Source organism: Filicampus tigris, chromosome 12, assembly GCF_054856515.1.
Source record: "Filicampus tigris isolate MCC_2025a chromosome 12, RoL_Ftig_1.0, whole genome shotgun sequence".
Classification (NCBI taxonomy): Eukaryota; Metazoa; Chordata; class Actinopteri; order Syngnathiformes; family Syngnathidae; genus Filicampus; species Filicampus tigris.
Window position 1 is genome coordinate 4,866,919 of NC_141228.1, and position 27,867 is coordinate 4,894,785.

The 27,867-nt window shown below is 39.1% G+C and overlaps 1 protein-coding gene across 3 annotated transcripts in view; it reads right to left on the bottom strand.

The window, feature by feature from the left end:
- Positions 1 to 27,867, bottom strand: part of lrp8 (low density lipoprotein receptor-related protein 8, apolipoprotein e receptor) — a 204,428-nt gene that overhangs the window by 111,165 nt on the left and 65,396 nt on the right. For all 3 annotated transcript variants that reach the window (XM_086046436.1, XM_086046437.1, XM_086046435.1), the window contains exon 3: positions 15,731 to 15,853. In XM_086046436.1, coding sequence (XP_085902562.1) covers positions 15,731 to 15,853 — 123 coding nt within the window. The remainder of the gene's footprint in view (positions 1 to 15,730; positions 15,854 to 27,867) is intronic.

The window sequence follows — 27,867 nt, forward strand, 5'->3', positions numbered from 1 at the left end:
GTCTCAGCTCGCCGTAAAAAGTCCTGGAATTTGACAAGTGCATGCCCAAACATGCATGCCCACCGGTTGAAACAAGGCATTCTGATTAATATGGTCTTTGTGGAATATGAGAAATCCACCCGTTTGTAAGCCATCTCAGGGGGCGGCCATTTTGTCAATACTGTCGACTGAAAATGACATCACAGATACTCAGGGCTTAGATAATGACCAATCATGGCTCAGCTTCAGAAAGCAGGTGAGCTGTGATTGGTTGTGACCTGAGCCCTAAGCAACTTTGATGTCATTTTCAGAACTGAAGTGACAAAGTGGTCATCTGAGATGCCAAAGAACGGGTGGATTTTGCTGCTTAACTCATACTACATAAATGCAATATTAATCAAAATGCCTTGTGTCAACTAGAGGACCTGCATAGAACATATTCTGGAAAAAAATATACTTGGGTTGACCCTTTAAAGCACTGATTTTGGTGATCTTTAAAGGAAGTCCTCATGGTGAATTTGAGTATAATTTAGTGCATTGTTAAATGTGAGTGTGTTGGTGTATTTATTTACCATTTATTTTTTCATATCATGTGTTTAGTTTTTACGCTCTAATTCATGAGATAAATCATACAAAATGAATGTGTCAAGAACATAATGCAGATGATTCCAGATATACCCGCCCTACTGATTTCCACAGTGAGTGCATCGCACATTCTGTCTCTCTGTGCTCTACTGTATAATGTTTAGCTGACTACAATTTTACATACACTACCGAATATATACATGTGGACAAATACCTGTAAAAGAATACGAAAAAAAAAATGTGGCAATGATGTTGTGGTTATTTGCACAAAATAATGATTAAACTGAAATTGTCACTACCTAAAGATTTGTTTACTACTACACAGGAAGCATAACTAAATACAAAAACTCATAGGGCAGACACACTACAAATTATCACTATTACCCAAGAGATAACTGCAATGAAGAGATTAATCTGATAAGTGCAGAAAAGTGTAGATGAAAGTCTGAAATCATGAGTTCACAAGAGAGAATGAGAGAGAGTGTGGCAGGGAGAGAGACCTTTATTGTTTGTCTTCATAGTGACACAGAATCATTACTGGATCATCCATAATTTATGAGTTAGCTATCACATGCGCACACACATCCAAATGCAGTACCTGTCAGGTTTCAGTCACTTTAGATAGAAAGGCCACTCACACTCACTGGCCAAGATTTAAGTTGAGTCTTAAAAGCTATGTACAATGGTAAATGTATATTAACTTTCAAACAAAGAGTGAGAGATTCAGAGAGAGTGAGAGAGAGAGTGATTGTGGGAGTGAGATTCAGAGTGAGTGAGAGAGAGAGAGAAAAAGAGAGAGAGAGAGAGAGAGAGAGAGAGAGAGAGAGGGAGAAAGAGAGAGAGAAAGGCCACCTGGGAAATTATGCTTGCCACAGCCTCATGCATGAAATTGAAACCATCAGACAATACAACTCGCTGGTTCCTTCCCATTTGTATTTAAAAATAATTAAGTAGTGCACCCTTGCTACGCCACTCCTTAAATACTGGCCATCCTATTATCCCTCTCTCAGAAACAAACATGGACGAGAAAGCCCTTGCCCTACACGTGGATGTGAGGAACCCATGGTAGCAGAGGAGGATTGAGCGGAAATGTGTCTAAAGTTACCAAACCTCAGCCGTACAAAAATCTCAGCTGGTATGTTGTAATTGGAGCGAATAATTACATATTTACATTATTCTTTCACTGAATTCAATTAATATGCTTGCAATTGCGGAAAACCCCAAGTGCGCATCGGTGACATCAAACACTACACATGCTCCGTTCCGACGTGGTTGCTACAGCAACCTATCAGATGGGTCAATAATGTGGCCCAGTCTGAACAGGGCCAGATCCCATTTGGACACTTGTTAAAAATTGTGTGGACAATCAACCGTACAAATTGGATTGGAGGAGGAATCTGATTGGAATCAGATATGTCAATATGAACGCATGACAACCAGTCATGATCAACATCTTCCTCCATTTTTTTTTTTTAAGTCTGTATAACGGGGTGTCATGATTTCCAGCAGGCAGATTCTGAATTGCAAAATGCAGATCATATTGTTTTCCCTTTAATTAGCACAAAGTAATGAAAAAAAATGCTTTAAAATGTTGATGTTAGCTGCTTCAAACCCATACAAACAATGGCAAAGTACATTTTATTTAGTGGGTGGTGCAGCTGTTTATTTCCAATAGAAATTAAAGAGGGACGTTCTGTGGTGGAGGACTGCACTTCATTTACCAAGAGAGCAGTTCCTATGCGTGAATATGTAATATGTGTAGTTCTACAACACTGCAGATAACAACCAACACAACACAACACAACATTCATTATTAAGTGTACCTCTTTGACAGTGTCAATTTGCAGTAATGCAGTTCCCTGGTCAGCGTCCAGGGAACTGCATTGGAATGAATGTATAAATAGTTCTCTCAATAAACTTCATGACACCACTTTATCGTTTTTTTTTTTTGCTTTTGGTTTGTGTTTTGTTGTCATTTAATGCAGTCAAATAAAATTGGTAATGAAAAGTGCTGACTCGAAGTTATCAGATTGACAAGTTCCATCTGCTTTGTTGGGGGCGGCATGGCTCAGTGGTAGAGGTTGTGGGTTCGATCCACGGCCCTTGTGACCATGTTTAAGAGTCCTTGAGCAAAATACTGAACCCCCAGTTTTTCCGGATTTTATGTTGTCAGTAAGTGATTGAGGAGTCATTGTAAAGCGAGTCCGTTGAAGGTGGAAAAGCACTGTACAAGTCAAAAGACAAGCCCATTTGTTGCATCCAGTTTTTAAATAAGAGGAGTGGGTTGTGCATGTTATATAACTGCATTTTGCTGTTATTAAACACACCAGGACCACCTGCAGGAAGGAAACATGGTTATTGTGTGTGGCAGTTGGCACTCACTTTGTAATTGGCTGAACAATTACATTTGCAATTTTATTGTGATATGATAAAACGCAATTTTGATCATTTCAAAGGCTGCAATTTGACTCACTCCGTGTGCACGCGCTACTTGAGCAGTGACCAATCAAAATGCAGTCATCCAGTCAAATGATTTGAAAATGGCAGCTCGCCTGCAAAGTTGTCTACAGTCACAAATTAGGAGGATACATTTTTTTTGTACATGGCTGAACGTTGCATCGTCTGACTTTATGAAAGGAACTTAAGAAAGACGAAATGATGTTACTTCTCATTTAATTGAGGAAGAGTAGTCACTTGCAGCAGCTGCCGCTTGTAATGCCTGAAGGTTCTTATCCGTCTTTGAAATCTAAAGATATTACGACATATGAGCAGGTATAATCGTACATATCCTAAACTTAAGCATGTGTGATGATTATTTATTCACACACAGTCAAAATAAGTTCAGTGTTTAAAAAGTGCAGTCCACATCTTTACATATCATGTTTTGTGAAATAGGAAAGGTTGGATATGTTGAAGTATATGTTTGAATTACTGTTGTAACATGCACTTTAGTTTGCAGAGCTGGGCAGTCCGTCCCTGCGCCGGACCCTCCGGCCCGGCTGAATACCCATTTTTGGGGTGGAGGGCTGGGGGGTGACAATTTTTTTTTTAAATGGCTGGACTAAGCATGGCCGGAAGATGATTTTAGTCCGGCCCACTAATCGGCCCTCATGTGTGTGACGTGCTCGCGAAAATCATCTCAGCCTACTCGGTGAAAGGCTTCTTTTTAGGCTTCTTTCTACTCCCGCGTCTGTGCGAGCGACAACTGCTGTTATAGGGGTTATGGTATTGCCCCTCCGCCCCCTCTTGTAATGGTATGCCCCAGTTGCAGGTGGGCGGCGTGGGTTACGTGATGTGACAATGAGGAAATACAAACACGCTTGAGCGCACGTTGCTGTCTCACATGTTGCGATGACATACAGTTTCCCACACGGAGACGGATGACCCACGCAGCTCTTTGCTGCTGTTGCAAAGTTCCATCACTAAAAGCAAACAAGCTACTCACCCACGTTTCCCCTTAGCCGCCACCTGCCAGATCGTTTTTGCAATAAAATTAAATGCATCATCTAGTCATCCCTTTATGGTTGTAGCAGGCACGATATGCATTGTTGTCGCTGTCTTTTTGAAGCGACGCCCCCCGACTTGTTTCAAAACAATCTGTGTCCAGGAGTATATTCAGACGCTAGCACATCAAGGTGGAGTTCATGCACTTTTTCTGGTGTTCACTACTTCCGGAAATACGCCATAGCAAACCTGCGGTGTATAGTGGTTTGCTGGTATAGTTTTATTTTGAAGGCCGGGAAGGAGGGGAAGTGTGCAAAATAAATAAGTAACTTGACTACGACTCCTGCGACTTCTTCTTTATAATTTCTCTTCTCTATAATTATTGGACCCAAATAATTATACAATACGACAAATCCAACCCCGGGGGCTTGCAATGCAAGGAAGCACGCAGTTGGGTAAATTCTACTAGCGCATTTGAAGCGTGTCCACAGCGTATTCGAATAGTAAATTAGCCAGCTAATGATCCTTAAAAAGCCTCTGCGGTTAGCGTCTCTCCCGCAGCGACGTCAATCACGGACACTTTTTTTTTTTTGGGTCGCGGCAGAATTTGTCTTCAGTAGTATGGTACACTACTATTGCAGGAATAAGCAACAACAATAAACAAAGACACAACATATAAGTATACAAAGTCTTTCAGGAATTAAATAGTACCATTGTACAGTAATACCACCCAAAGACAGCTGTGAAACAATGTGGAGAGTCATAAGAGATGGTGGACTAACTGACGGATTTAACTAACAATTACAATTCAGTTTGTCACGAAAAATGATGGGTGATTGACGAATGACGGGTACCTTGGCCGGTGATGGATGACGAATGACGGACCAGCAAAATTTCGTAAAATGCCCACCTCTGCTAATTTACAGCATATACTTTATATTGGCAGAATGTTGTTGCCATGGTGAATGCTTACAAGACTGCACATCAAAGTATTTAGTAAGTTTACCCCTGCAAGTGTAAAACTCAGTTTTCTAACCATATATAACATGCTCTGGCATGTTTTGAAGTTGTTCTGTATATAGCGTTCCACCGTCGGGAAGTTCGGGACCCCAGAATCGCAACGGGTTGTTAATGATACTTCTTATTTCTAATATTAATTAATATTTCATTTGCCTTTATCTTAATATATTAGAATGTATACAGTAGTAGACCTAATATTGTTTACTGCAGATAAAGATTCATTAATTAGTCGTGTTTGTTGAAATATACCATATTTATAATTTCATTTGTACCTGTGGATGAAATAGTGAAGCTTGTTGTAAAGAATTTCCTGAGCGATGCGTACATCGCCAAGTCCATTCAAGTGAATGAGAACGAGTCCCGCCGTCTTTGTTGATTGTGCCACAATGCCAGTAAAAAACAGCGGCTATTTCTGTAACTACCTGAGTGACAGCTATTGCACAAAGGGGCGTTTGAGTGGACTGGATACTATTTTCTGTCCATTCAGATCCCGTTCAAGGTTCCACTATAAAACCATTTCCAAAATACTCAAAATCAGTTCTGCACATCACAATGTCAGAAGAAGTCCACAACAAAAGTTTTGAACAGTCATTAGAAAATCTCAAGGGTGTTCCATTCCAGCTCAATATGTCCGTGAAGGAGGTCAACTGAGTGTTTGGCGGTGCAATTCAATCATCTTGAACCTGTTTATTGAGAGACTTTCTAGGTGAGAAGGGCTCAGGTTAATCCCCTTGTAGAGTTTGACAGAGCCAACCAAACACACAAACACACACACACCCACGCACGCACGCACAAACACACAAAGTTGCATGACTACAACTCCAACAAGCACTGATAGTCACACAGTATGAATGGAAGCTGACTTAACGTCCGTTGCACTTTGTTTTGTAAACAACAGAACACAGTGCTGCCCTGAAATGCGAGTTTTATGTGTTTCTTGACCATGCTTGCAAGTCAAAACACGTGTCTGAAATAATCTTTTCCAATTGAAATTAAGAGGGTTTTTTTAATGAGAAATAAAGCACGTTATAATATTATATGTAATACAAACATTAAGTAATTGCATAATCAAATACAATTGAAAAGAAATCAAGTTTGGTCACACTTCCCCTTGCAATACACATTGTGCCTTTGCCACCTAGGTGCAGTACAAGATGGACAGATGGAAATACTGTTCATTAAGACGTCTCAGCTCATCAGTGTGGCACTAACAGTCGTTTTTCACAGAGGATACATATTATATGCGTGTATAATACTATATTGTCTGTTCATTGCTTAAAGTCTAACTAACAACACCGCGATATAAAAGCTAATTTTTAGCCCGTGTGGCTATGGTGTTTCCCATTGTATACTAGATGCAAGCTATGTGCATGTTTCAGTTTCATAACTGAATTATTTTGTGTTTGGTGAGGCTATAAACAGCTCAAAGTCTTTTTTATGAAAAGTTGCTCACTATTGGCCAAACTGTGGTTTGGTGTGAAATAAGTGGAGTCACTGCTGCCACCACAGAGTGCTCATATCCGTAGTTTGTGGTAGCAATTCAAAGCAAAAAATAAAAACTAAAAAAAAATAAACAACAACAACAAATGGCTGATCGTCGGCTTGTTTCTCAACATTCCTAAGTTGGGTCACTTGCAGCTCAAGGCATCACTGTACACTGAGATCCATCAACAAGTCATTGGCTACGTTTACATGGACACATTTATTCGGATTAAAAGCCTGATCTGAATAAAAATGTACGCACTCCATTTAATATTCTGACCCAATCAATCCCACTCCTATCAAAATTTTATTCTGAACGAGAGGGCTGGTTTATGTTGACTGAACAAACCATCTTTACTGCGCATGTCTGTGACGTCACTATACGCGTTTCTGTTATTCCCACAAGCTGGTAGAAGCAGAGCGAGCGAAAGACATAGCGGGCACAAGATATTAGGAAGTGTTAACTCGACGTAACAGTGCAAACAGGAAAAATACGCAAAATAAAGTAAACGTTGAAAGAAGAAAAGGACGGAGCAATGTTTTGTTGACACAGAAGTCACTTCGGCTTCTTCTTCTACTACTATTTCCGATATATTTGGTCAATCTGCACATGTCAAAATGATTTGTTTCGATCAAAAGTGTGATGCGTGAACACGCAAGCCCTAATCAATATATTTAGTGCCCCTGATAACAGTATTTGTGCAGTATTACATACTGCGGTCTGGACGCCATGTATAAGGATGTACCTTATACATGACATATGATATCATGCTGCTTCCCACAGGACAGTCTTGGTAATATGGCAGACTTGGGTTGAGGGAGAAGACAAAGATAGTTGATGGAGATATCACTATAGTACATGTGTAGTGGGCATAGTTGGTCCTCTCGAGTATGCCACACACAACAAGAGCAGTAAGAACATGTGGCAATGTTTACCTCATCGTGTGTGGTCAGTCATATTTCAGAAATCAGTTAAGATGTTAAAAATCAGCAAATGCGTACTTCGCTTAAGTACAATACTAAACTACAATGACAAAAGTAGTTCCACTTACGGTTGTACGGTTATTATAAGACTTGCTCTTTACCGACACTGGTAGATTGGTATATGTTTGACCTGATTTTCAGATTTTTTTTTCAATTTCTTATTTTTTCCTGAAAACTTTGCTTGAATTCCAAATTGTACCACTTTTGGGGCATTCGACTTTGAAGGTTCAAAAGTGTTATAATGCAGCACTCATAAAGAAAGGATGGATTGCAAACAGCTATCTTCTCAACCCAGATTGTTTTTCAGACGTAAAATTACAGTGTTTGTGTCTCTAAGTGAGCCTGTGTTTGTGTCTATGTTGTTTTCAGAAACATCACTGCAGGTCCATAGTTAATCTGTAGTCAGCAGAGGTTGCAGGGATCAGCACATCGACCCCTTAGCTGGCAAATCAATTCAATAAAAGGCCTTATACTTAAGGTGAACTTAGATCACAAAGCCTTGATCCTACAGTGATACAGACAGGACTAAAAGGAGAGAGGCTAAAGTACTACATGGCGATGTGATGGAGGGATGTTTACCTGTCCCTTTGTTAAGTTCAAGATAAGAATGATTAAATAAATGAAATAATATAATGCAAGAGGGTTTGATCAAATGTTTTAGCGCCCCCTAGTTATGGGACAATTACGGTATAAAAATGAGGACAGAATTAAGATTATGAAAGTCGCATATCTAGACGGTGTTGAAAAGGAAGTTGAACTCTGAAAATGCCAGCAGTCCCCAATTGATAGATAAACATTAAGTCAGCTAGCTGTGAGATTAAAACCAAAATAATACCAAATAACATGTCAACGAAGTCATCAATGTGATACGTTGTATATGATAAATATGATTCAATTATTTACTATATAAAATTAACGGTACGCAAATACATTTCATGAATATGTCAAAAATTACTTCCTACTTCAAGTGGAAGTCAACGGAAACATTTTTTTTTTTCAAGAATATGTTCTATGCAAGCCCACTAGGTGAAACAGGGCATTCTGATAAATATTGTGTTTGTGGGATAAGTGTTAATCAACTCTTTTTTAGCCATCTCTACGGGCGGCCATTTTGTCTTCTGTCGACTCAAAATGACATCACAACGACCAATCATGGCTCAAATTCAGAAAACAGATCAGCCGTGATTGATCAATGTGAGCGGTTGTGATGTCATTTTCAGTCGACAAAAGACAAAATGGCCGCCCCCAGAGATGACTAAAAACAAATGTATTTTGGTGCTTAACTTATATTCCACAAACGCAAAATTAATCAGAATGCCGTGTTTCAACTAGTGGGCCAGCTGGGAACATATTCTTGAAAAAAATATGTTTGGGTTGACTTCAACTTTAAAGTTTAACGGATAATAATGAGTAAAATTATACCTTTGCGAATTACAGTGAAAATCTGAAGGTCCAACACACAGGTTGATCTAAATTTTTGTCAGCTTTCAAGATAGTTTTCCTAGTCGTTGAATGAATCAGTGCAGAGTCTATCACCATAAAAAAAAAAAACGTTTCTGAAAGTTTTAAAAATAACATTTCAACATTCTTAACCGTTATAAATGTTTAAAAATAACCCTGCGCTACTAGTATATTAAAACACTCTTTAAACACAAAAACACTTCTAAAACACAAATAAGGAGGGCATATGTCTCATGAGAAAATCATTAAAGAAAATGATAACTTCTAAGGTCCGCTGATAGTGTAGTGGTACACACGCCTGAGTTGTGTGCGGGCAGCGTGGGATCGATTCCCGCTCAGTGACAGTGTCTATGTGTGCCCTGCGACTGGCTGGCGACCAGTTCGGGGTGTAGTCTGCCTTCGCCCATTGACGGCTGGGATAGGCTCCAGCAACTCCCCGCGACCCTATATAGGATAAGCGGTTTGGAAGATGACATGACATGACATGACATAACTTCTAAGTTTTTGTGTAACTTTTAAGGCATATTTAAAATTTGATTGGGCAATCAAATTTGGAATATATAATTATATAATGTATGTAATTGCTGTATATGATTCAGCTGATATATTAAAAAAAACACAATATTTGGGCAATTAAACCATTATTTTACTAATCAACTAATCACCAACAGTAATCGCGATTAGTTGACTAATCGCAACATGTATAAATCGCGGTAAATGGCATTAAAAAGCAGCTGCTTATAAAACCATCATTAGCTTACAGCTTGAATTCTTTAAGGTATCTACAAATTAATAATAGAGACAATTAAGAAGACAGTACAGTTAACTTTGAATAAGCATTCTCGGAAGTGCGAGACTTCACCATCGCTACAATCTACTTCATAAAGTGTATTTAAAATTAAAAAAAAATAAAATCTGAGAAAAAGGATTAATGTGACGAATGGTGCGGTGTGTTCCCAACGTCCCAACATTGTAAAAGTACCCTGAATGCACTGTGTTGCTTATCTAGCAAAAGTGTGACGTGTATTTGAATCTGCCTTCCCGTGTATGCTTTAAACTGTGTATTAAAACTGCAGTTGGAGTTTACTTTCAAACTAAACACACAATTAAAATAATTACACATATATTTAAATACAGGTCAAGCTTCGTTTTAAAACCCCGCCAGTGCTAAAGCTAATGTCAATGTAAAATACCATTTAAAATGCTAATGGGAAATTAGCATGGAGTTCCGGGAGTGATATTTCTTCAAATAATACATATTCACACCCAAACGCTTTAGGGAACACATACAGACAGGTAATATAACAATACTCAAAGGCAAATTCTTCCTACTCAGTGAAAAACGAGAGTCCTTGAAAACTCAACATTACATTTTAAAGTTGAGTTTTCAAACACTGAGGGATTTTTTAAAAATGTGTTATTATCCACACATTTCCACACATTTATGGCATGCTTGATCGTGATTTGAATGAGTGTGAAGATGCAATGCAGCAAAGGTGTGGATGCATCAGAATTAACATGAGAGAAGCTTTAATTTCACATGATATTTACAAGGTAATTGTTAACTTGACAAAAAGAATACTGTTCAAGAATAAAAGTGTTCAATGTACAGGGATGAATAGACATGATAGTATGATGGTAGTTTTGAGTAGTTGAGTCTTGGTAGTTGAACAGAAAATTATTTGGATTTCAATGGAAATCAATGGATGATAAGTTTTATTGATCGTGATTTTAATACCAATAAAAAAAAATAATTGTGATTAATATTTTTCTCATGATCGCCCAGGCCTACAAGTGATGACTGTATCTGTTACACGCATGCACACAGGCACTCGCACACGCAGACACACATACAGTCTTTGATCCCCTTTTTGAGAGTCAAATAAGAGATTTAGCCTGTGGTCACACCAACATGAAGTTCTGTGATAAGACTGACAAGTTCAGCTCAGTTCTGGGCTTGTCTTTTGAGAAAATGCTGGTTGTTGTTGATTAATATGAGCAAGACAGAAATGCCAACTGACAGTCAAAACTCAACTTCCAACACCCCCTTAAACAATCATCCCCAGTCAACATTTAAAGAAAAAAAATTACCAATGTTTTAACTGGATTTAATCATATATTAACCCATTAAGGACGGGAGCTCATTCCCCGCGTTTCTACCACAGCGCCGGGAGCGCAGTTGCTTGTTTCTCCCTTTAAGGCTGGGAGAGCGTAAACATCATTTTCTTTTTTTAATCCATTTCTCGGTCTCTTAGCCAATGAAATGCATCAGAATATACATGTGACGGTGTCATGAATTCGCGGGAGCTCTGGTATAAGTCACGGCAGTGATATGGATGACACGTTGGCGAACTTTAAAGCCGTGAAACCATCCAAACGTGATGTGTGGTTGAAATGTTCGTAGACAATGACACTTTCAACGTCTTTGTAAGAGAACACTGCATGGTAATTAGTAATTACCACTCGATTTTTTTAAACTAAAAATTGTGCTTCACTTGCATCTTCGATTGAAACAGTAAAGATTAATAAACTCGGGTATATGTGAAAGCCACATGTCTAAGCTCTCAAATATTTTTGGAATTATGTTTCTGTATCTGCTACAGGAGCGCCGATATTAATCATTTTGTAGGTGGCGAAAATGTCAGGTTTTCAAGGGTGACTCCAAAGACGACTGTAGGTTTTAGAGAGGTGTCTCACGAGGGGCTTCAGGGTTTAGTGGGTTAATAATATGGACAAGGCATTCAATTACTGACGTTGCACTGTATTAAAGGCAATGCATTATGGAAAACTGACTTTGTGCCTATTTCTGAAAATGTGCCAGTTGTTTCACACTACTACCCCACTGTTATGTACTTTGTAACACATTCATCTGTGAAATCTAGACCACTGGTCTAACAGGTGAGATTGCGTTGCCGTTTCATCGGCCCACCCGTGGGGCGCTGGCGTCGTGGCCGCGGGACATTCACTACATTCACTACATACTGAAACACTTCAAAGCATTCCTGGGCATGTTATATATGGGTAGAAAATGGAGTTTCCGCAGATTCGAATGTTACCAAACATTATATACAATCACAACTGCAGGCTCGGCGAACATTTAAGTCAAAACAATCGCTAACACACAAAAAGTATGGAACTCACCATTTCATCCTCAAATGTCCGACACAATTTCATAATCCATTATCAATGATCATATTACGTCGACAAGGGTCTAGTATAGTTAGTCCACAACATGTTGGGTCTCCGGGCTCTGTGCCTTGAGCCCCTCCCTGTGTGTGTGTGTGTGTGTGTGGGGGGGGGGGGGGTGCGCGCGTGTGTGCGCGTGTGTGGGCGTGTCTCTTGTCAGGAGCAAGGAGACAAGTGGTGCTGGGGCCAGGTGAAACCAATCTCCATCAGTGTGGTATTTAAGCTGGTTCCTGACTCCACCTCATCAGCTGGTTCCTGACTCCACCAGATAAACTCACTCATTCACGAGTTTGTGCATCCAGCCATTTTTCTAGTTGCTACCAAGTGTTTTTTTGCAAATCCTGACGCTGCCTTGTTCCCTGCTTGGTTCAGATCGGTTTTTGCCCTGTTCCTTGCCTGCCAGACCTGTGCCCTGCCAACAACTGGATTCCATTCCATTCCCTGACCTGGGACTGCCGACCTTTGGACCGCTGCTCCCTGCTACACCTTTATTCAATAAAACGATCGCCTTTTCTGCCAGCCTGTCTCCCTCTCTGCAATTGGGCCCTCCACACACCCAGCGCCCTAACACAACAAGCCTGACATCATAAAGCCACGTTATTAGCTGCTGCAACCGTTACAGGTTGCTATTAGATACATATTACATACGGACATATTTTCCATCGTAGATTGAGTTAGCTTCGGCGGATTTAGCAACACGAGATTTCCAAACATAGGCTGGACCTTATGTTTGATTGATTGCTTACTTGATCCAATAAACTAATGTTTCCTGTGTCAGGAGTTCAACAACAGCTAATGAACATATTACATGCGTAAATAGTACCACCCCTGCATATGGACGGTTTGCCAGTTATGTTTGCAGTCACAACCAAACTTGCTAAGCTGGTGATTGACGCATTCAACGGCCAATGAAATTCTTCAAAATAACAAACATGGAAACTCTTTTGAACAAAAACGAACGCCGTGCGTAACTTGTGTAACACACACTTTCAAAGCCGCCGGCAGCAGCATCAGCGCGTGTCATGTCGCGTCACCTGCTTTGATTGTTTTTGCGTTTTTTTTTTTTTTTATCTGGATGTAGGATATGATAGCGCCAAGTCTTACTTTTCATTAGAACTCATGATTGTTGAAGCACTCCACAATAGCAGCCTTTTCTCCTACGTATGTGAACATGGTTGCAATGGGATCACGCAAATGGCACAGTTTTGGTTCGCCTGGGCGCTCAGGTAAAAATACCAGGAGAATTGCAATGGGTTAATGCAATCCGCTGAGCCTCTGTGTTGCGAAGCTCAGGCTATGCCACCTGGTTGTTACGGTAACAGAGCACTGCTTCGCCATTGGCCTAGCAATATATAGATGGGATGACGGCTGGCTCACATGGATGCATCAGGGCCGCTAGGTAGTTCTGTGAAGTAAATCTGATTGAATGATAATATAGTATATATATATATATATATACCCATTGCAATATATGTATATATATACATATATACATATACATATATATATACATATACATATATATACAGAGTCCGCTGATAGTGCAGTGGTACACACGCCTGAGTTGTGTGCGGGCAGCGTGGGATCGATTCCTGCTCAGTGACAGTGTCTATGTGTGCCCTGCGACTGGCTGGCGACCAGTTCGGGGTGTAGTCTGCCTTCGCCCATTGACGGCTGGGATAGGCTCCAGCAACTCCCCGCGACCCTATATAGGATAAGCGGTTTGGAAGATGACATGACATATATATACATATATATATACATATACATATATATACATATACATATATACATATATACACACACATATATATATATACATACACATATATACACATATATATATATATATATATATATATATATATATATATATATATATATATATATATATAAATACACTATAAGTGCTTTCTAAAGAGAGAGGTCGTTCTTTCCACATGAATTTGTCAAAGTGAAAAAAAAAGAACAGCCCTTAACGATCAACCCCATAGCATGTGGTGTGCATGAATAGTCTTTTGTACGGCAGTGGTTTTACTGCCCTTTAGTGTGCCATCTATAAAACGTAACGGCTGGCAATTCAATGTAAACACACACTATAACCTAATTGTTCTCACACTCGGCACACCTCTTTGTTATTAGTGCCGACTAACCTCTGACCAATGCTGAGGAGACGGTTTAAATTCAAACAGTCCAACATTAATTTTTTAAATTGCAGCAGTGAGTGGCCCTTTTCAATTTGACCATAAGGGGAGGAATGTGCTTGAAGCCCTTTAATTACTTTGTACATTAATGCCCTATTACAAAGGCTATCAACACTGGCTACAATTGACTTAGAACAGACAAAGGCAGACACACTTTAAGTGCTGCGGTTATTTACACTGAGAAATCCCCAGACTACAGCCACAATTAAACTGAGAATTAAGATGCATTAAGACGTGTAGACCTTAGTACTGATATCTCGGCTAAAGGAATGTTGGTTGAGAATATAATCTGAGTACTCACCCTTTAATAATGGAATTAACCAGAGCAAAGACATCATTTTGTCACCTTGGTGTTAGCTTGGTGTGAATGAAGCCAACATTTCTTTCACTCACAGCAGTTGTCATGAGCAAAGCATGTGTTGTGCTCCAGCAGCATAAATAAGATGCAGTAATGTGCTAAAGTATTGTGAATTGTGCACGGTAGGTCTGATTGCAGAAAAATGGGACACGCAACCCAAACAACCACCTCAATTTGCCGGAGGAACAGCATCTGTGTCTCTGTGTGGATGCATCTCTGCTCATATCAACTCACACTGACAGAGGAAGTAACTTAATTGGAAAGGGTGTTGTGACAAGTACTTTCTTTTTAAATTACTATTGTTCCTTTACAACAATGATACTCAGGTTGGATCCACTCAGTGAGGTATTCAAATGTATGTTTTATTGTATTATTGTTGTAGTTTGCAAGGAAGAAGCCTTGACCCATCCCTTAAATTAGATATCATTGAATTGTGCATGTGTGCTAAATTATATGGGTTTATTTTCAATCGAAATTCAAAATGTTCTACGTTCAAGTTTTACTGAGCATACGGCGGTGCCACAATACAACGTTTTGAGGTAACAAATGCTCACAAGATACTAGTTTGCCCAGCGCCATAGGAATATGACCTCATGCGGCACAACAAGGCATGCTCAGCAACTGCTGTACCTTCCGTGTTTCATTTGACAGCGTTATGTTTATGGCTTATAAGCATTTTCCATTCCAATATTTACTATAAGTATGGCTTTACTACTGTGTTAGCAAAGGTTAGTGATAAACTATAGCATTATAACTTGTGTACAAATTTGGTAATTAACCCACGACCCCCTGTATATGTATATGGGAAAAACACTATGTAAACACTTCTAAATGAGGAATGAAGTCATGATTAAATATAATCTTTGTGGGGGTCTGAGTAGACCGACTTGCCGCTTGAATACAGTGTTTGTTTGTGTGTGTGAAGTGACAACCCAGAGCAAGTTCATGGCCTTCCCGCCATCTGTGTTGCTCATCTACAGTATATGGAATTGTTCTTTTACAGGCATTGGGTCTGTCAGCTACTTACTGCAGATTGCATCAGCCTCATCCGAACCATCTGCACACTCCTGCTCCCCATCGCAGCGCCACCTAGCAGGAACACACTGTCCATTCTTGCAGGCAAAATCTGTGGTTGCACATGTCTTCTTTGCTGTCGAGAGGAATCATACATACATTCATTAAAATTTGAGCACCGCAATGCATTCTGAATATATTTATGAATTTACAGTTATTGCCGCAAAGACTTTTCTTACACAAGATGAAACTTAACTTTTAGGAATAGCAATTTCCAACAAGAAATGTCTACGTTCACTAAGGTCAAGTGGGTATTCGGAAGCGGACAAAAAAGAGAAATTGAGAGATTTATTTAGCAAGCGTCATCATTCACAACCATGGTTCAGTGGTTGTCTCCCAACCCAGAGGTTGTGGGTTCCACCCACGGCGGTTAAGAGCATGTGGAAGTGTCTTTGAGCAAGATACTGAACGCACACTTGCACTGATGCTCAAGTCATCAGTAGGTCAGTGTGAAGCGCTTTGAGTGCCTTAATAGGTGGAAAAGTGGAAGACCATTAATCTATTAAAACTCATTTTAAAATGTGTTCTATACAAACAATTCATGTTTGTATGTATGCAATGTATTGTGTGACTACTCCAGAGTTGAATTTTGGTCTGAAAAAAAAGTGGTATTGATCACCCTTAGTTACGATAGACTAGCAACCAGCCCACGGAATAACCTACCTCCCGCCCAAAATCAGCTGCAATAGGCCCCAATTCACCAATGCCTCGAATAAAGACAAGTGGTATAGAAAACAAATAGATAATCTGTAATGCAAGTGGTTCACAATTGGACGAAACCTATAAAAGCAAAGCAACACTCATTTGAGTGATACAACAGAAGACTAAAATGGCTTCCATTACATGTGTGTGTGTTTGTTTTTTTTGACACTAATGTTGTGCAGAATTCCGTATGATAACCTGTTTTTCCTCCACATCCACTCATCATACAAACAGCAAGTGCTCAACACATTCTCATGAGGCCGTGATTTAGGACAATGCTTTTTGACCATTAAATGAAGGTGAAGGTCAGTGCTGTCTTCCATGCCATTAAAATTACTCACTCTGTCACACACCTAAAGTGAAAGTGAAAAGGAAATAAAATATGTGCCCTGATAATAATAGCTAAAGGAACACCGTCACTTCAGATGAAGATATCTCTATTGACTTTTGGTCCTTTATTACTTTTAAAAGCAGTGACATAATTTCCTGTCTACTCATATGGAACTAGAATAGCACTGTAATAAAGCACAGACCTCTGCCTGATGAACTGTTAACAAAAAATTGCAGAGTGAGGGCCTTTTTACGAAGCCAAACATTATCTCAAAGACAGTACACCTTCCTAAGAAAAATAGTTAACACCAAGTGCAACATAAAAAATTGTCATTGTAAAACACATTATAAGTTAGCATTCAAGCAGTAAATACCAAAGTATTATACTATATTGACGATGACTTTCCTCGAGCAAAATGTATTATTCATGTTTGAAAGCAGTCTGCTTTCTAGTTCAAGGAGAATGATGCAAGGTGAAACAAATAATTGGACAAGACCTTTTGCATCCCTGGACAGCGTAAGAGTCCTATTAAGACACAAACAGTAAATACAGAAACTAAATTGCTTTGTCCCAAAATGAGAAAAATTATTTTGCCAAGACATTGTGTATTTTTTCTCATCAGTATGCCCAGAAAGGTTAACCCTAGTAAGATATGAATATACTTTTGACCATTCACTTTGGCTTTAGGTAGTGGTAACAAAAGTACGGTAAAAATCGAATAGTTGAGACTAGGGCTGTCCCGGCTAGTCGACATATTCGATGTCACCGATGACATAAATACGTCGGCCCGCACAACATACTGTCAACGAAGAGTTTGATGACGTAACTACATCGGCACGCACATACGGTCGAGTGTCCATGATGGTAATGCATCAACACGTGCATACCGCCAGTTGTAAACAAGTGCGCACAGCAGAAAAGAAAGGAGAACAAAAAAAAAAAAGGAGTACAGCATAAATGATGGCGGCGCACCGGTTCGTGCATTCAGGGCGGGGAAGAGGAGAGCGGCACCACGAAGCAGCTAAAAAGCTGACAAGAAAGTCCAAAGTATGGACATATTTCAACGAAAAGTCAAACGAGTCGTCTGTATCCTTTGTAAAGCCGAGTGATGAACGAACACCTGAAGGGACATCACCCAGGTGCTGCTGGAAGACGACAGAATACAAAAAGGATTGTAAGTTCATCTAAGTAACTACTAACTAATATGACTCGGTTTTACTGAAGTTGCTGTTATGCAGCTGTATTATCAACGTGCATCGTTAAGCTTCATTTCTGCGGGTTGCAGTCAAAATTACAGTGTTGTGTTTCAGCTTTGTGCATTATGGGGCTTACGTTAGCTATTTCACTCCAGTCAATTTGTGTTGGTACTTTCAGGTTACGTAACTGGTTCCGTTTCTTTATGTACCCACAAACTGTAACACGCGACATCTGTTTATATATCTAAACCGCGGCTGCCCCGGAAAACTCTCGGTCTCACCGTCTTTGTGCAGACCCTGGGCGCAACACAGCATGCACATCGTATTTAGGACGATGTCCTGCTTCCGCTGCTTGAAAACAAAACAAAACAAAACAAAAAAAAAACCTAGAGGAAACACTGGCCGGCTTACCATAGTCCATGACTGCACTAAATATATGTATGCCTTTTCAAAATTATTGTGATAAATTTCAATATCCGCTCAGCTTTATCTGTCTATTCTTAAGGTGACTGATATTACACAGTCCCCCCGCCCCCAAAATAAAAAAAATAAAAGAGGAATGCACGTCAGAAAGAGCATCTCAAATCACACAAAGTATCCTTAAAATGATTGTCCAGAACACAAGGCCCATTGCATTTGTGGAGGGTGTTCCTCATGTATGAGTTACTTATTTTTTAGCTATACTTGGGCTGCTTAAAATGAGCTCACACATTGTTTCACTGTAATGCATGGACAGAGAAATACCTCATTCATGTTCACAGTCATGATGCTTGCCTAAAAGAGTTGTTCATTTAATTTCTAAAGTTTTTTTGTTTTTTTTACTTTAATAAAGCATTTTAAATAAATCTTCAAAAGTGGATTTGTACATTAATAATCGTCAACCCAAAAATTGCTGGATTAGTCCAAAAAATAATTGTTGGACTAATCGTAAAAAATAGTCGATACATCAATCGGGAGAAAAATTATCATTTGGGACAGCCCTAGTTTAAACTGATCTTAATGGTGCGAACACCACTCCAGTTTGAGAGCTTTAACGGGCTCTTTGCACTTAATATGATTGATGAAACAAAACTTGGGATTTTCCGGTTTTGAATAATTGTGTGTGTGTGTTTACAGGACTTGCTCAAATTATCCATTATAGACATCTTTGCAAGTACATCTTTGGAAGTCCTCCACCAAAGCACCAAATAGCAAATTAGAAAAAGGCTTTAAAATGCCTGCTTCTTCTGACATCCACAGTCAGGAAGGTACTAAACTCCTAACTGGAGCAAGGAAGATGGAAAACATGACACTAATTCTGGCCTCCCTTCACTGGCTCCCAGTGCATTTTAGGGTTCATTTTAAGATGCTTCTAGTTGTTTACAAGTTTTTAAATGGCCTCGCCCAGGCGAACCTCTCCGAACTCCTCCTCTCCCACGCACATTCCCGGAGCCTCAGGTCTGCGGACCAGGCGCTGCTCGAGGTGCTGAGGACTAAGCGGTACCTCGAGAGAATCGGGCCTTTGCTGGTCCTTCCCTTTGGAATGACCTTCCATTAAATGTTAGGCAAGCCCCATCTCTGTCCATATTTAAAACCCGTTTAAAGACACATTTCTATTCTTTGGCTTTTGATCCAAAGTGAGACTGACAGTTTTCCGGTGTCTATTGTATACAATGTTTTGTGTTCATTTATTGATTTCGCTTGTTGTATTGTGGCAATTTTTGTTGTTGTATGTAAAGTGCTTTGTTACAGCTGTAGCTGTTGTGCTATATAAATAAAATTGCATTGTATTGTATTCTATATTCTTCATATAGGTCATCAAGATGCTAACAAACAATCCCATAATAGTGATAGAATATGTGCGCGTTAATGTATTAAGACAAAAACATCTCATGTTGTGTTCTCTGTCATTTAAGTTCTCTTTAAAGTATGTTTTATATCATTGATATCAAATAAGGATAGAGTGGCTGCGCATTCTGCTTCAGATCCATGAAAGATGAAAAACCTCAAGGTGGGCATCTTAACCTTATGAGTAGCCTTTCCCCATCTTTCCTTTATAGAATTTAATGTTATCATGGGATGTGGCAAATCCTTCTAATTCAAACGTAAAAATCAATGGTCGCTTAAACACTGTTAATTTTGGATCACAACGTGCACATTGGAACACAATCATTTCCACGTTACTTTTTGTGTTGCGTTTAGAGGGAACAAAATATTTCATTTTAAGACTCATACTTTGCTATTTACTAGACATTATGGATACATGGCTGTCATAGTGTGCAGAAGTGGAAAATGATAATACCCGCAACGGATATGATGTCACTGTGTTATGTGCAAAGAGCCCATTCTTGTGTAGGTTTCAGTGTTAAGCAAGTGCACTGCATCATAAAGAATTACGTTTCTAATGGCAAAATATTAGAAACACCAAAAGAAAGTTCAGACACATAATTTAAACATTAACTTGTCAGTCTTAGATATGTTGCCAAAGTGCTTATTATTGATATTATAATTAATGCATGAATACTATGGGATTATGTTCCCACCCAAACAACATGCAGGAGATGTATTGCATACTTTTGTTTATTTCTCAATTTATGAATTTGGCAACTGCACGAAATACAGTACTACAGTCTTCAAACGTGAGGGGGGGAAAAGCAGGAATTACCTTTCTATAGGCCATTTTCTTTTAGATATATAGTTGATTTGTGTAGTTTTCACACACACCCACACACGGACACACACACCATCTTCTAAATACATCTAGTGTCCCAAAAGGACAGAGAAAAATGGTAGACCGAAGGAACTGAGGTGAATAGAACGAATGTAGAAGAAATAAGACAGGAAATAGATTACCCTCTGCATTGTTGTGATCCGCTAAAAAGCTAAAGAACGCTACACGTCAGTTGAGAGACAGAGGCCGTTTATCAGTGAGCTGAGTACAAGAGCCATGAGTGAGCGGAGAATACTTCACACAGAGAGAGAGAGAGAGAGAGAGAGAAAGAGAAAGGAAAGAGAAAGAGAGAGAGAGAGAGAGATAAAGAAAGAAAGAAAGAAAGAGAGAGGGAGAGGGAAACAGACAGACATGCAGATAGACAGTGAGATAGACAGACAGAGTGGTAAAGTGGCCAGGTAAAATATTTGGTCCAGTGGAGAGATTAAATGTCCATCCATTTTCTCAATAGTTAGGGCTACTAGTTGGTTACTGATTCAAGCAAGAGCAACCAGTTTGACACACTTGGGAAATAACAAATTTGTTCTACACTGCAGAAATAACACATTTGCTCAAATGACCTTGAATTATCGTATTACTTTTTTATTATTGACTGTGTCATATGTCAGTTTTTGTTGATTATGGCGGCGCCATGTGCTAGTGTTGTAGTAGTGTTTTGACAAAAGTCTGGCCTGCAAGTTGGACTGAATTACATGTCTATTTCCAGTGGTTGTGTGAAAGATGAATAGCGATGAGGTAATGAATCTAATTTAGTTTAAACAATACTTTTGTTTTTTGGTTTGTTTTGGGGCTTCTGCCATGACACCAGTAATAGCGCGTAGACATTCGAATCAACTTCCATCCTTATAGCGAAAGGAGGAAGTGAGTATGCCGTAAAGCGATTCAGGAAATATGTATTTTTTTTGTGTACCAGGTTTGTTCCCATCCTCCTCAAAGTTGCTTAGTGACAGTTAAATGATACAGACTAGTCCCATTCAACTACTTGTAAGTCAATGTTTCATCAAAAGAGTTGTGAAAATTTTTTATTAAGGTCAAATTTTGCCCAGTGCTGCTTTCCATTATGTAAAGACACTGATGATTTTGACGATCTCGTCACAATATTGATCAACAATGATTTAGTGAAGTAGGAAACAGATAAATATGAATATTCAACACTTTATTTCTAGAAGTCTTAACATTTTCAATGAATTTCTAGACACAAACAGTCCAATCGCTTGTGAGCTACTCATGTGATCCTGCTGGAAACCAACATTTCTGTGTATGAAGCCACCTATGATACCACTGACTTGGGGGCAACAGGCGACAAAATACTTTGGATGCATGAAAACGAGGCGTTCGTGCGGTTAGGATGTCACCATCGCTCATCATCGTCAGAATTTTCAGTCAACCCTCCCAATGTACAGAAGCATTTACTTCCCTCGTATTGTATTAAAAACAAATGCAAGAGATGTACAGGTTAGTTAGTAAGTTACATTTGCTCAAAAATAAAAACAGTGGGGTTTCTATTGTGTTCATGTTACCAGTAAAAAATACATCATACTTAGTAGTAGTATTGCTTTTTGTTTTTTGTTTTTATACACTGACCATATATGATATCATTTTGATAACTATTTTCCAACACAAACACAACCACAGATAAAACGAATATTATTAAAGATTAATATTATGGAAGAATAAATAACACATATAACTTTGTTTTCCATATATGTGATATGGTTCCCCCCTTTATTCATTTTTGTATCATCAAGACTAAAAATGATAGCAATTTATCAACGATGAAATAATCTATTTTCTCAGCTATTGAGAGAAAAATGGTAGTAAGCCTTTGCAATATATTAGAGGAATGCATCCTGTCATTTATCCGACAGATAAAAAGGATTGGCCCAAAACAAGACAGGGCAGTGAGAGCGCACAACAAATGTATCTTGCAGATTTGATAGTCGGCCCTTGGCAAATGTTGTGATTGAAAGTGAATTAAAACTGATTTTGGGATACAATTCTTGGCAGCTCATACTTCTTGTGTGTATAACCACTTCACAGGGGTTTTGCAGTCTCCATCGTGTGTGTCTGCTCATGAATCTGTTTATACCTCCCCTGGGGAAATGTTCTGTTGCATTCATTTTAAGGAAAGACTCAAGTCCTTTTTTTTTTTTTTTTTTATTTCTAATCCCTTAGAGTCTTTGTTTTGCTCGCTTTTATTTGCCGGGGATTAATGTTAAGAGTCGATGAAAGCAGATGTGGTATAGAAAAACAAAGATTTAGCAGTGAATTTAAGAAAGTGCAATGAAAACAGCATTACAATTACTGTTTACGATATAGTCTCAAAACGTACTACCTTTCATGGTTCTGAACAGTGTGCGATGAACCACTTTGCTCCTTCAAGGCTGCAAACCCAAGAATGAAGGTAAGGATGTCTTCTCTTTTTTTGTTCCTGGTTTTCATTTGATTATTTTATATTTATTGCCTGGAAGTGAGCATATAAATCTTTACTATACTGTTTACTGTAACGTTAGGTTTAGGGTTACGTACAAAATATGGAACGTAACTCCATTACAAAGAGTGGACTCCTGTTATTGTTGGTGACTAAAATGTTTACTCAATGTACATAAAATGGGCTTTTTTTTTTAGAGGTAGCGGGGGTGCGCATATGCCTAAACACGTGGAACAGAGTTTATTTTCCACTTTGATTATTTAGGAACTGCTTTAGTTCAACAAATAAGCGTAGGCATTGTGGGAAGTAGATAGGTATGATGAGGACAAGTAAGTACCAAGTAAAAGTCGTGAAGTAAAAGAAGGAAAAATACATCATCTTGAGAAATGATCAGGATACAAAATTGTGAAAAAGATTCCGGTCTACTTTTGAGAAATAATACTTGATTTGTCTTCCGTTTCGGTTAGATCTGTCCCTAGATCTCTCCTACCGTATCTATCAAACTTAAAATACAAGGCATTTGTCTGTCTCGTCAATGATTGTGTCCACCTGTGTGCGTTCCACCCCTTAGTGTTAGCCAATCAGCTCCCTCCTACCTTGTGTCCAGGTGTTTCTCATCGTCTCGTCTGTATGCTTGTATTTAAGTTCCTAGTTTTCGTTCAGTCCTTGTCGGATCATTGTCGCTGCCAGGTTTTTTTTGTTTCTCCTGCTGTTGTGTTTTGTTCTCTAGTGTTTCTTTGCTACTTTGAGTTTTGGACTGTTCAAAATGTATTTATGCTGTTTTTTTGTTAATAAATATTTTCTTCAGTGTGCCTTGCTTCTCCTGCCTCTCTGTGTTTGGGTCCTCTATCCCGCAACCTTGACACCAACCATTTATGCATTCTTGTTTTCAACCTTATTGGAAATAAGTGCAGCACAGATTTAGTTGTACTTGAAGGTTTTATTATTTACACTGTTGAGTTCTAAAGCAAGTAACACTCCCCAAACAAGTGCCAGAGGCCCCAAGCAATACATTTTAAGAGTGATAATCTTCTAACCATCAGACCACTCCCATGTTGAACAATAAACTTGACTGATTGTACCATCTGCGTGACATCAGGCTCACCTGCCTTAAATTATTTAACAGTCAGGCATTGATATCATGAATGTCACACACATAAGACACCCCCCTCCCCCCACGTCAAACTTCAATCATCCCATCACGTCTGGGCTGGGTCATCAATTCAATGACAGCGCCTATCCAAACATGGGGATCTACAGCGCATCATTGACTGGAAAGCTGCACATTGCTGAGAGGATATGCACGTCGTACCTCTCCTCACGTCCCCCCAGTTTTATAGTAATAAATATGCAATGACTGGGATTCAGTGGAGACGGTGCACAACCGCAAAAATTGTGTCAGATGTGAATAATGAAAATTACTAACAGTCGCATGGATGTGAATTCATTAATGCCACCTAAATCCCAACTTGATATAGTTTCATTAAAAATGACAGATGTTGAAAACTGTTTTAGTCATGGACTTCTGTTGCCATTGTACGATTGATGATTCAAATAGGATCTAAAGCTTTTTGTATGCGCACAGACCGCAGCGGTCATAAGTCTTTACTCAGTATAGAATATCGAGAACTCAAGTCTCACTGGCTTACAAGTACTTATAAGTACAGGTTCTAATACATCCGCTCACTAGCACAATAACATGTACGTCCCAGTGGTGCCATAGAAACAAGCACCCATAAGAAAGGTGGGTGTCCTACATCACAATGCCTAAAATGTTCCACTACTGTTTCAGAACAGGTTTTATGGAGATGGGATTTCATGTATGACAGTGAATATATTTATTTAAGAACAATTAGCCAAGTGCATTGTATGAAAGCTTCATAAGAAAGTGTTTAATAATGATGAGAATTTATTTTCACATCCAAAACCACAGGGCAATTACATCCATTAAACTTTAAGTGCTTGACTATGTGTTATGGTAGCTCTCAGAGTAAATGGAAAACTCAATAATCATGTATTCTCAATGTATTCTCTGCACAACAAATGAGATTTTAGCACACCCACCCGTAAACACAAAGAAAACAAGCAAACAAATGTTCCTGCTGGCTGCATGAATCGACACTTGCTGTGAGCTTTGCAAGTCCTTTTTTCTGTATCCCCGCCATTCATGTCCCAAACTGCACACATGCAGCGCACTGCTGGCCAGCCCACATGACAAATTACCACTGGGCTTATTGTCAAAAATTCTGAACCCGCTGAATTCCGTTATTGAAAATGTGGAATTGGGGATGCAGAGTGCATAGGGTTTTGATGAGTTGGGACGGTTGGAGCCTTCTGAGCGTCCGCAGACAAAAGACAGAAGGAATTCTCTGACCAGGAAAAAATCTAATTCAAATGGCTGCCACTTGGAAGCAACAAAGGACCTTAAAAGGCCACCAGCTGCTGATCAGAGAATTTGACCAATTGCATCCCTTATGCATTTCTGTTTGCTCGCATGTCAAAGGAGGATTGAAGATGTTTTTTGGTCAAGGTGAAAAACACAAAGGAAATCCCAAAGTGCTACTTTGCATAACAGATTTGAAAGAGGTGAATGTGGATGTGGGATTATTCTTTGTGGCCAAACCGACGATGCCTCTCACTGTGCTCTCAGCTCAACGAAACACTCTGTGCGCAGACTCATTATGTTCCTTATCTCTTCTTCTCACTTTGTATCCTTGCCACACTCAATCTTTATCAATACTTCCCTTGCGCCCTTCGCTTCTTCCCTTGGCAAACAGATAGGTGCCCTTTTACCTTGTTTTAATGTGTTATGGTGAGTGGTGGTGGTTTAAGGTTTATAAATACATTAAACACAGCCATTAGATGAGTTGAGCATAAATAAGTAAAGATATCCAAAATCGATAGCCTCAGTGTAACAAAAACATCAGTATTACTGATATGACAATTCTGTTGCCTTCAGTTATCCTTTCTTCTCATTACATCTAACCTATCCAGAGCCTTCATAGCTAACTCATTGTTGAAAACAATGGAATTAGGTGACGTTACCCCTTTCAGACACACACAAAAGACTAATTGACGATTGAATGAACTGTGTGTAATAATTAACAAAGTAGTCATCACCTACTAAATGGAATGCATTTTGAATGATGTTATGAGATTTTGTCGAAAATTATGCCATCTACTTCAAATTGTATTCGTTTTCCAAAACATGAGTACAACTTTGAGTCTTTTGGCAGCACACCACAGACTTTCCAACAATTTAAATTCTTCAGCAACCAGAATTTCCTATAGCAACTTGGAAATTATTTCTCAGTACACCAGTTGTTTGTGATAAGAAGACTGTAGTAAAAAGAGAGATTTTTGTTTCTTTGCGGATTTCAAAAACCATGTTTGGGAATTTGGCAGACTGCGCTGCACCTTGCTGGGTGTTCTGGCGGACCGAAGGCATTTTCTATTACAGGCCCCCAAGGCACCAGACAATTTGGTGACAGAAAGTAGACTAGACCTTAGACCAGCTAAAAGCAAGTCTAAGTTGTGGTGCAGATGGTGCAGACAGATTCTGCGCTTCGCTGATATGTGTGGTGGATGTCATCGAATTTCATTCATAAATATGACATGAGCGTGCATCGAACCGTCTGAATCCTTGCAGAACGAAATCAATTTAACACATTATTATTATCATCATCTTTATTACACATTTTTTTAAACACCCTCTGGGCTTTGCCTTAGGAGGCTGGCTTCACAGACGGACACCATCGATTGGAGTGGAAGGCACCAAGCACCCACATCACAGTGGGGATCTGTTATCGTCCACATGTGGAGGTCTGCTTGCAGTTCCTAATAAACATACTTTGTGTGTTTCAATCTTCTGCATGGACTCCAGCGAGTCAATTTCTGCTTCTGCGATGTCAAAGAAAGAGTGTGTCTTGGCTGCGTTGAATGTAAAGGGAATGAGAGGAGCCACTTCCATTGGCTGGGAAAGAAGCCGGCTGTGTTCACTCACACAGCGGCGCAAACACCCATTTATAACTGCGCCAGTCAACGAAAATACCATAAGAAAGAAAACTCCACCTATGCTCACAGTTGGACTGCACTTTTTTAAATAATCCTTATTCCTCAGGCAGCTACAAAACCGACAACCCACTGCTTTCCTCAATCTGTCATTAAAACACACCGGAAAACAGCAGCAAAGTGTCAAAAGTCAAAGAATAAAAAAGTGTTTTCAAACGAGTTTTAAAAAATGGTCAGACAGGGGGCTTCCCTAACATTTAATGGAAGGTCAATCCTGAGGGAAGGGAATTTATGTTAAAATGTATCAAAGTAAACTAGTAGTCGGGGTGTTTTGTCCCTGTTTGCAAAATCTTTAAAATCATATTTAAGATTCATTAAGTAGATGGTCTGCACATCTGTCACACTTGATGATGTTGATCCATGTCATCTGCAACACATTTCTAAAAAGTTGTCGATGTTATATGCAACATAATATGCAATGATAATAATAATATGCAATGTGATATATCGTCCCTGTCCTGTGAAAAACAGGTATGCCTAATTTTGGATTTTTTTTTTTTTTAATTTTCACATTAATGCGTAACACAGAAACCCCATTCATGTAAAACTAAGAAAAATGAAAAAAAATGGACATAATTGTTTTTCACAGGTCAGCAATGATATAATACATTACATTGATGAAGTTAAACAATCAATAAACAAATCACAA